This window comes from Misgurnus anguillicaudatus, chromosome 22, assembly GCF_027580225.2.
Source record: "Misgurnus anguillicaudatus chromosome 22, ASM2758022v2, whole genome shotgun sequence".
Taxonomy (NCBI): Eukaryota; Metazoa; Chordata; class Actinopteri; order Cypriniformes; family Cobitidae; genus Misgurnus; species Misgurnus anguillicaudatus.
Genome location: NC_073358.2, coordinates 82,414 through 93,026, shown reverse-complemented (window position 1 = coordinate 93,026; position 10,613 = coordinate 82,414). Strand labels below are relative to the sequence as shown.

At 37.4% G+C, this 10,613-nt stretch overlaps 2 protein-coding genes across 2 annotated transcripts; one reads left to right on the top strand and one right to left on the bottom strand.

Moving 5' to 3' along the window:
* Window positions 1–1,066: 1,066 nt before the first annotated feature.
* On the top strand, window positions 1,067–4,180 carry LOC129440736 (uncharacterized). The gene is made up of 2 exons (XM_055200221.2): window positions 1,067–1,423; window positions 1,718–4,180. Exons 1-2 carry the CDS (start codon window positions 1,222–1,224, stop codon window positions 3,196–3,198), a joined length of 1,683 nt encoding a protein of 560 aa, XP_055056196.2. The 5' UTR covers window positions 1,067–1,221; the 3' UTR covers window positions 3,199–4,180.
* Window positions 4,181–5,897: 1,717 nt separating this feature from the next.
* Window positions 5,898–8,303, bottom strand: hcar2 (hydroxycarboxylic acid receptor 2-). The gene has a single exon (XM_055200224.2). It carries the CDS (start codon window positions 8,279–8,281, stop codon window positions 7,358–7,360), a length of 924 nt encoding a protein of 307 aa, XP_055056199.2. The 5' UTR covers window positions 8,282–8,303; the 3' UTR covers window positions 5,898–7,357.
* Window positions 8,304–10,613: the final 2,310 nt, after the last annotated feature.

Sequence of the window (10,613 nt, the reverse complement as noted above, 5' to 3'; positions counted from 1 at the left end):
ACAACATTTCTCACGTTAACATCACAGCAGGTCAATGCTGCACGCTTTTGTTCAACTTTTGACATTAATTTCACTTACCTGATCATTTCCCCAGTTGATCAACGTTTGTATTTGTTGTGAATTAAAAACCGATGCGTGACTAAAGGGAAGCGACGATCTGATTGGCTGATGGCTAAACCGAGATACCTGAGCCCCGCCCACCTGACGTCGTTCAAAGTTGAGAAAACTTCCCGTTTGATGCATTACCAAAATATTTTCCTTATTGGTTTGATTATACTGTAAAAGCATCAATACACGCACGGTGACAAATTAAATAATAAAAAAGATTATAATGACAGGTCACTAAAACAATATACAGCAACTAAAATACGTTTCATCCGAAACTAATATTGGACAAAAACACATTTATTTTAATAGATAATGAAGAAAGCAGTGATGACCGAGATCAGGGTATTTGGTTGGGTAAACTCACGACATCTGCACTCGGATTGGATTGTCCAAGTTTAAGTTCAAGAAGTTTTATTGTCATTTCGACCACATACAGCTGAATTAAACAAAAACAAGGTTTCTGTGATGCAACACAGAACAACACGGCTACAAAAACTGCTAGAAGACAGACAGTAAAAACAACAATATACGCCACAGGACAGATAATACTATATTGAGCCGATCGTGGCATTGCGGCATTTCCTTTGGTTATGACATAAACTAAAGTCCACTGCCTGTTTTTAGAAACTGAGTTTGTAAAGCCTAAACTTCATTCTAGAAGAAATATTTTGGGGTAAAATCATTTTCTACCTTTTGACGTTACTGCCATCTGCTGGTCGTGAAGTGCCGTAGCATCTCTTTTAAGTGGCATGTTCAAATAAATCATTCGTGTTAAACTCACGTGAGCTTACTAAAGAAATTACAAATATAGTCATTAAAAAAATAAGTAAACATATGAGAGGTAGTAACTGATTTTGACAACGTGTTGAATGAGACATATGGTAATTGACTTGCAGAGTAAACTAGAATCATAAAATAGAAAAAGGCGATTGTCATATAACATGCTTAAATAAATCAACAATTTTGTTTTGAACTGAATAAAAAGATAAAACAACTGTATAACAATAAAACATTAAGGCAGAAGTTGTGCTCCGGGTCACAGGGGGCGGCAGCGCGCCCGGCGCGTGTCGCTTCTGTTTCCGTCTCTGACTGCGGCTTTGTGTTTTGGTTAAAATGGCGAAATTTGGTGAATTAAAATCGTTCCTTGAATCTTCTTTAAATGAAATCTTCCGTGCGACTGTCAGCGATATTCTGGATTCAGTGGATAAAACTCTGACAGAATATCAGCGCAAAATGCAGCGAATTGAGTCTGAAAACGAAGATTTGAGAAATCAGCTGTGTGCAAAAGAGAAAATGATAAAGCAGATCAAAACAGGTGCGTGAAATGCAGAAAATAACCATTAAATGTGCAACAGATTATAGCATTGTACAGTGTTATTGAGTTGTGATATAACTGCTGTTGCTCATTCCTAAGTCATTTAATTCAAGCATCTGATAGATAAGTAAATAAATAACGTCCAGGATGCAATTAAATTATTCCCAGTAAGAATAATATTTAGGTTTAAGTTTGGAACTGTAAATCTGTGGAAGTTTTCATTCAGGATTAAAGTGTTGGGTTTGAAGTTTTTCTCATGATTTTAATGTTTGTAATGCGTTTTTCCTCTTTTAGAGGATGAAGACCGTGTTGTTGCTCGGCTTGACTTGTCAAGAAATGCTTTGACAGAAGATCTGTTTCCATCCTCTCATATGAGTAAATACAGAGATCATAGTAAGATCACTGGAGATTTACTGACCAACTGCCGAAAATTACGAATCCCACAGAGGCTAAACAAAGACTGTTCAACAAATACATTGTCACGTGCAAGTCTAAAGCCTGAACATGATGATGATGATGATGATGATGAGGGTTGTGCCGTTGACCTCTCAATGTCTCACGCTTCTCCCAAATACACTTATAAAGAAATCAACAGTAAGCAGTGTACAGCAGAGAAGTGTGATTCAGAACGTTGCATCGAATTTAAACACCCTCACGGGATGTCAAATGACTTCGACAGTAACGTTCAAGTAACCGTAGTGTCAGATAATCCATATTGTGAGGACGAGGACCACAGAGATGCTAATTCGGTGGATGAAGCTCAGGAGTTATACGAGACAGAACCCCAAAGTCCGGACAGATTTTCAGAGGAAGGGTTTTCTGGAATATTCCAGATGACGGAACCTCCACCAAACCCACAAGGATTCGCAGTGAATGCGAATTACAGCTGCAATCAGTGCAATAAGAGCTTCAAGCACGAAGCGTCACTCAACATTCACTTGAGATCGCACAGCAACGATAGGCCGCTCATCTGCGGCCAGTGCGGAAAGTGTTTCGACCGAGCCGATCTCTTGAGAAACCATCTGCGCACGCACACCGGAGAAAGACCCTTCGCCTGCGACCTGTGCGGAAAGAGCTACGGCCATCAGAGCCAGCTGCGAATACACAAGAGGATCCACACGGGCGAGAGGCCGTACTGTTGTTCGCACTGCGGCAAACGATTCAACGAACACAACCAGCTCAAAGTCCATTTGCGAACGCACACGGGCGAAAGGCCTTACAGCTGCTCCGTGTGCGCCAAAACCTTCTCCAATGCCGGCAATCTGAAGAGCCATCAAAGGGTCCACACCGGAGAGAAGCCGTACAGCTGCGGCCAGTGCGGCAAGAGCTTCAACGGAATGGGAGACCTTAAAACTCACTTCAGGATCCACACGGGCGAGAAGCCGTACCAGTGCGAACTGTGCACGAAGACGTTCAGCCAGGCCGGACATCTGACCATCCACAAGCGCATGCACACCGGTGAGAGACCGTACGGCTGCGGCGAGTGCGGCAAGCGCTTCACTGTGGCCAGCAGCCTGAAACTGCACCAGTTGACGCACACTGGAGAAAAACTGCACAACTGCTCGCATTGCGACAAGAGCTTCAGCAGAGCGTGTCACCTGAAGAGACATGAGCTGGTCCACACTAAAGAGAAGCTGTACTGCTGTTCACACTGTGGCAGGAGATACAGCGACCAGTCATCACTGAAGAAACACCAGAAACAACATACAGCAGATAGCGCAGAAACACCCAAGTCTGAAGACCATGACGACGCTGATCAAATCTTAATGGAATAGACACCGAAAGTGTCAGTTCTACATTTTACACCGTCGTCCATAATTGACCGTAATTGTAAAATTTGAAAACATGAAATATGTGATTGCACATAGACTTTACCGTTAACCCTTGCTGTGAAGCTTTGAGAATTACAGATTATCCAGTAAAGCAACAAAGGAGTTTCAGGTGGTGATCAGAACGGCGAATCTTACTGTAACTTTCTTTCCATTAATATTTCTATCAAAATGACCAAATCAATCTCCTGTAACAGAATGTATCTAAGCCATCATGGATGATGTTTTTAACGTGTGCATGTTACACAAAGCAATCTGCTAAATGTATTCCTAAAAGACTTTCTTCTATCAGTCAGTAAATGAGACTGAACACTTATGCTACATTCCTCCTCTCAACAGGATGAAGACCAAACGGCTTACAAGTCGGTGTGATGATGATGATGACGATAGCATACCACACTTTAGTCTTCATCCATTAACCCTATTTCATTATAATCAATATATTCTCTTTAGGCTGCACAGATCTTGTGTGTGTACTGTACATCTTGTTGATTATAACTGTCGTGATATAGCCATGTATCATGTGGCTTAAATGGTACACCAGGGTACTTCAGGAAATACCATGGTATTACTGTAGTGTTGCAACTTTTTTTGGTTAATGGGAGAAGTGAACACTCAAACACACACACACACACACACACTCAAAATGTTGTTTTTACTTTCAAATGTGGACAACACCATCTGTTGTGTTGAAATTAGTGTTGAACAATGGGTTTCGAGTGCACTGTGTTGACATGATATTGTAAATAAGCTCAGATTTTTTTGCAGGCACTTTCTTTGAATTATGTAAAATGCTAAATGTTAGAAAATATGTAAGAAATTATCTGCTAAGAATTGGTTGTATATTGTTTTGAATTTTTGTAAATGAACTATAACCCAGTGTAAATGTAAATCTTGCAATACCCTAGAATAAAGCTTTTTAAGCCTATAGGCCAGCATGTTGTTTAAATGTTTGTTTAAATAAAAAAAATAAACGGGTTAAAAATCAAGAACCTACAGACAGATAGAATACAAGTTTATTAAGCCAGTTGTAAAAATAGCAACGTTTGCACAGAAAATCTGCGACTTTAGTGGATTTAATTACTATAAAAAACTTCGTTATTTCAGTAACTCAAGTGCATAATTGATGATTTGGATAGTGCTTGTCTTTTTTTAAATACTCTAGCGGTTCCCAAATGTGATTTTGTTACTTCTGTTGCTCTTTTGATTTTTCTGTGATCGTATCTTAGCCTAAGAGCTTCTTAAGTAAGCACACTAATACTTGTATATAGTTTGGGGTTGGAGTATGTTATGCTGCACTATTCTAGTCAATACCTTCATCTTAACCCATATTTATAATGTAGCCTGGAATGGAGTACCTACATTACTTAATGAGAAATGACTCCATGTAGCGCCAAATATTTCACTATATTCAAAAACTGTCACGCTTTTGTTGTTTTTGCTCTTCTCTTTTTTCTTTGTTTTATTTCATGTGAAGTGCTTTATAAATAAAATTTTATTGAAATGCACAAACTCTGGAGTTACAAACATTTGAGTAGTTTAAACTAAATTTCACTTATAAACCTCTGTCAGTGTAAAAAACATTAGGGTTGTTAGTGCAGTGAACAGCCAAAGGTGTAAAATGTGGCTGTATCTTTTCTCTCTCAATGTATTTCTGAGATAAAAAAATGGATGACTGGTAATTTTTTGTACCTGAACAGTGAAAAGACGGAGGTAATGCTTATTGGCTCACCCTACCAGTTACGTAAAGCTGGGTCTCTAACATTAGATGTGGATGGCTCTTCACTGGACTTTAAAACAAAACTGAAAAATTTTACCCAAAAAAATTTTTTAGGGGTGATCTTTGATGCTCATTTAACATTTGTTCCACATGTTCAGAACACTGTTAAGACATCTTTTTTTCATCTTAAAAGTATTGCTAAATTGCGCCCAATGCTGTCACTCCCGGTTGCTGAAAAACTGATCAATATCTTTGTGTTTTCCCGCATTGATTATTGCAATGCTTTATTGGTGGGGGTCCCAAACGCTACCCTAAATAAACTACAGCTGGTCCAAAATTCAGCCACCAGAATACTGACTGGAGCCAAGATGAGGGATCACATCACTCCAGTCTTGAAGTCTTCACATTGGCTCCCTGTCAGATTTCGGGTAGACTTCAAAGTTCTTATGCTTACATATAAGGCTTTAAATAATTTGGCTCCTCACTATCTCCCTGAGCTTTTAGTTTCCTACACCCCTGTGCGTGGTTTGCGCTCCTCTGAAACTGGCCTTTTACAAGTTCCAAATACCCGTTTAAAATCTATGGGTGATAGGGCATTTTCAGCTGTCGCTCCTAGGCTTTGGAATTCCTTGCCTGCTCCAATTAGGCAAGCAGAATCCCTTAGTGTTTTTAAATCCTCCCTTAAAGCTTATTTCTTTAGGGTAGCTTTTACTTAAAATTGAACTCTCTTTTAACTCACCAACGTTCTTATCTTGTGTGCTTTTATATTTGACTTGTTTTATGTATTGCTTGTATAATTGCTTGTTTCTTTTCCCTTGTGCAGCGCTTTGAGATGCTACTTTAAAGGCGCTATAGAAAATAAAGTTTATTATTATTATTATTATTATTATAAACTAAAGAGTCAGAGGTGGCTTTACTCTGGCATTAAAAATCAAATGATCATTATGACAAACATGAAGACAACAAAGCTGCTGCCGTGAAAAGAACAGCTGAAAATGAATATGTTTAGGACGTATGAAGGTAAAGTTGATTTACCATTTAAATACTGATACGGTCTAAGTTACTAGGATTAACTTGGTTGGTATCAGTTGTATCGTTTTATTTTTGTGATCTTTTAAAGTTGCTGTCTGGTAAAAACACAGTTGACGGTACCCACTGATAGTATTTGTTTTTCCTACTATGGAAGTCAATGGGTACTATCAATCATTTATCCAAATATCTTCTTTGTGTTCAACACAAGAAAGAAATTCATGCATGTAGATGAGTAAACAAATGATATTATTTAGATTTTTGGGTGAATGTCACAGACAGCAGCAAGTATATTGAGCTGCTGTCATTTTTTGACCGACTGAATGCACAGATCTTAGATTGAATACAATTGTACACATCTGGTTTCATCCCACATTTAGTTAAGAAATAACCAATTGTTTACACCAATACTGCTATTTTGAATTGCTTTGTTATGGTATATTTTTACATATGCACTAAATTTTATAATATTTTGAATGTACCTATTTGTACTATGCATTTTATTTCCTACTATGGCAGTCAATGGGTGCTGTGAACTGTGTGGCTACCATCATCTATCAAAATATCTGTTTTTGTATCCAATAGAAGAAACTCATACAGGTTTAAAACAATGTCAGGGTGAAAAAAACAACATAATTTTTATTTCTGGGTGAACTAACCCTTTAAATTGAATAGCAAACAGGCTGATTAATGTGCATGTATCAATGTTATGAAACTCTCCAGGTCATACTAACTGTACCACAAAGTTAAGTGAAGATTAAAACACTATTTTTTTACAAGAACGCAAAGCGTTTGATTGGAATGTTCTTAGTTTTGCATTGTGATGAAATGTGATAGGGAACTCAATGGCAATAAAATATGCATATACAATCAAACAGATGCACATTTTCAAAATATTTATCACATCAGTTTGTCATGAAATAATGCAGACATTTTTACCTTTTTCTGAGGAAATCTGTGGCTATGATAATTTTGTGCGATTGCATTGAAGAGACACAAGACATTGAATTCAATTGAATTTATTTATTTTCTATAGCACTTTTACAATTTTGTGAACATTAACAACAAACAAATGAAACAAACAGAAAAGAAAACAAACAAACAGTAGAGTACTTACACAAGTCTTCAAGAACAAGCAGCTGCTAAAGCAAATGTTCATTTCAGAGGGTTAAAGAGCAGATGATCATATCTTACTAAAACCTGACAGTTTGTTGTGTGGAAAATGTACTAACGTTAAAAATTGACCTTAATGAGAAAACTTAGATATGCTATGGTACATACAGTATAGGTCTCTCTATCAAATGGTTAAATCAAAGAGTCCAATGTCAATAATATCAAGTGCTTAAGTGTTTTTCATCAGACGGGTGGAGTACCATCTGCATTCGGATGCCCAGTTTTCTTCTCCACGCAGCTACAGCAGCACACCGGAGCCGTGGGGAGTTTCTCCCGGGACAGATACAAAACTGGCTGGATGCTGCTGCTGATGTCCATGAAACCAAAGGCAATATAGTGAATGTAGCAGCGGAAGACATCTGGAGAGAAATACTCCTGGAATGGGAAGAGAGCCACAGGTGGGAAGTAGTTAACTACGATGATTGCCAGAATGATGAGCACCATCTTAAAGGCCTTTTTCTTGACAGGGTGTCTCTCGTCTCGTCCCATAGCCGACCGTCTGAGCGCCCAGAGGATGGAGATGTTACAGAACACCATGAAGGCGAACGCGGCGAGGATCATGATGTTGAAAGCTTTCTCGAAATTCTGAATTTTTCCTACACACTTGGCCGCAGTGTAGACCAAAGTGATGAGCCAAACGATGCAGGCGCAAACAGAGCGATGCCATTTGTCCTTTAACTTGGTGAAGGTGATAGGGTGCAGGACGGCCATATATCTGTCCAGACAGATACACGACAAGAAGAGAGGTGACGAGTCTTTGATGCCATAGAAGAAGCGCAGGACATACCAGGTGCTGTTGGTGGTTAGATAGACAATGTTTGCGAATTCCAGAGGAGGAATGAGACAGAAGAACGTGTCCAGCACGGCCAATTGGCCAATGAAGATGTCTGATGTGGACGAGTCGCCCTTATTATTACGAATGAGCCACAGAACCATGATGTTGGCCGGGATGCCCAGGAAAATGTTAATAAACTGCAGCACCAGGTAGAAGAAGATGGCCGCGGGCATGTCTGCACAGGTGGCATACACGGTCTGATCGGCCTGGGAGGCGTTCAGAGGACGATGACTGATGAGAAGTGAAGAGTTGATGTATCTAAACATTTCCATTATCACCTTTGCCAGTGAGCTCATACACTACAGCTGAAAAATACAAACGTGCAGTATTCAGATGTTAGGACACACCCTATTCAATTTTCTAAATTCAAAATATTCACCAATAATATGAAATAACAAACAGAATTTTTCTAGAGGTCAAGAAATATTAAGCAATTCAAAAGAAAAAGAATTTGACCAACTTGCAATCTCTTGACCAACGTTGTGTTAGAAACAGCAATGTTAAAAAACTCAACACTTTTCCATCATTATCTGTTTCAATTTACTCATTTAAATTTACTCTCATCTGAATAAATCTTTGTAAAGTTGTAACTGTAGTTAAATAAAGAAATTTATGCACAGGCACATTATATATGTATGGTGAAAAATCATTTAAAGCAGCAGATCTGTTTATTGAGTGATACCTTTGTAAACGTTTTGCTTCTTTTAGACAGTAATTGTTTTATGTACCAATTGTAATTTTGCCACTTTGTAAGATTTCTAATATAAAACATCCAGAAATTTCTATGAAAAATCTAGTCCACATTTATGGTGTAATATTCAAAAGGCTTTTAAAATAGGCATATAAAAGAAACAAAGTTGCAGCTGGACAAAATAAACATTTTGAATCAAATGACAAGTCTCTCTTAAGTGCTTTAAAATAATTGTAAATAGTAAAAAATACTTCACTGGCACTCAGTGCGAAACCCAAAGAGAACTTTTAGTTGTATCTCTTACCTTGAGTCTCTAGTTGATGGGTTGAAGTAGTCCTCCTTAAAAGTCTTCAACTGGTTTGGATGAAGGTTGGTGTGAGACTGAAATGTGCAGATTTTAAACTAAAGATATAGTTGACAGATTCACTTTCATGATTCAACACCACGGGGAGCTTTAACAGCCAATCAAAGCAAAGTGTTCTTGAGTTTAAAGGCCAATATAGAAAAGATCATCAGCATAAAACAACTATTTTTCTGTTATTGAGCTCACAGACTATATCAATATATTTAGATGTATTTCTGATAAACTGATGTTTGGATGGTGAGTTAGTTTGATTTCAGCAGGTGACCTTCGTTTAAAGAACATGTAGTGACAAGTCTTCATTATTACCAGCGATTGGCAATGATGCAACTCGCCATTGGCTCCTGACGGAAATTTGGTGGTAAACAACTGATGCAACCCTAACATTAGTATACTTCTGAAATTCATTGTAACAAAGTGATGTTTGTTACGTGAATGAGGTCTGGATGGGAGATTCAGACAACACTCAAATTATCATCATCTAATATTTTTTCTTTCTTTTTCTTTTAAATGCCATGCCAGCTTCTAATGATATATATTCCTAGCGAGAATAAAATCTAATTATATAAAGTAAGACTAGAAAAGGTGTTTAAAAATTAATTTAAAATCTAAATTTTTTCTAAAATTTAATCTAAAAATCTTAGAGCTTTGTTTGAATGTATCCCCTTCTAATACTTTTTGACCTTTCCTGAATTTTATTTGTTGCATGACATAACGACTTTGGTTCGTTTTACCTTATCAATTTAAACATGTTTAAGAAGAGATTTTAATTTAGTTTCATCATCCTGCTTTGTGTAACATTAAACAGAGCTCTATCTATGAATGTTTCAATTTTAGATGATTCACATCGACAGCATTAAATATTCAAATAAGACTTATGTGTCTTATTGACCTACAATCAACTAGATTGCTATTTTCTAGCAAGGGTGCCATAAGCACATGCATATATATGTATATATTTCTACCAAAGAATCACTTTCAATGTAATATGACATTGCATGACTTAAAATATGACTTTAATGTATCTTTGGTGTTGAATTGACAACATTACAGTGTTTCCTATGGCTATAGTAATTCTCAAGAAGCTTCTATGTCATCAGACTTTATAGAAAAAGCTATTTGCACTTCTTGTCTAAAAATGAATGATGATGTGATGGGAGGTGTGCGCATGGACTGTTAACACCCAACTTTCTTAATTATATTACCTAAATATACCTACAGTATTGTTCCAAATAATAGCAGTACAATGTGACTAACCAGAATAATCAAGGTTTTTAGTATATTTTTTATTGCTACGTGGCAAACAAGTTACCAGTAGGTTCAGTTGATTCTCAGAAAACAAACAAGACCCAGCATTCATGATATGCACGCTCTTAAGGCTGTGCAATTGGGCAATTAGTTGAAAGGGGTGTGTTCAAAAAAATAGCAGTGTCTACCTTTGACTGTACAAACTCAAAACTATTTTGTACAAACATTTTTTTTCTGGGATTTAGCAATCCTGTGAATCACTAAACTAATATTTAGTTGTATGACCACAGTTTTTTAAAACTGC

Bases quoted from the DNA above. Each gene is read 5' to 3' on its own strand.
- LOC129440736 (XM_055200221.2), top strand. From the start codon at position 1,222: ATGGCGAAATTTGGTGAATTAAAATCGTTCCTTGAATCTTCTTTAAAT. The intron at 1,424-1,717 runs GTGCGTGAAATG...TTCCTCTTTTAG, and splicing joins GATAAAGCAGATCAAAACAG to AGGATGAAGACCGTGTTGTT.
- hcar2 (XM_055200224.2), bottom strand. From the start codon at position 8,281: ATGGAAATGTTTAGATACATCAACTCTTCACTTCTCATCAGTCATCGT.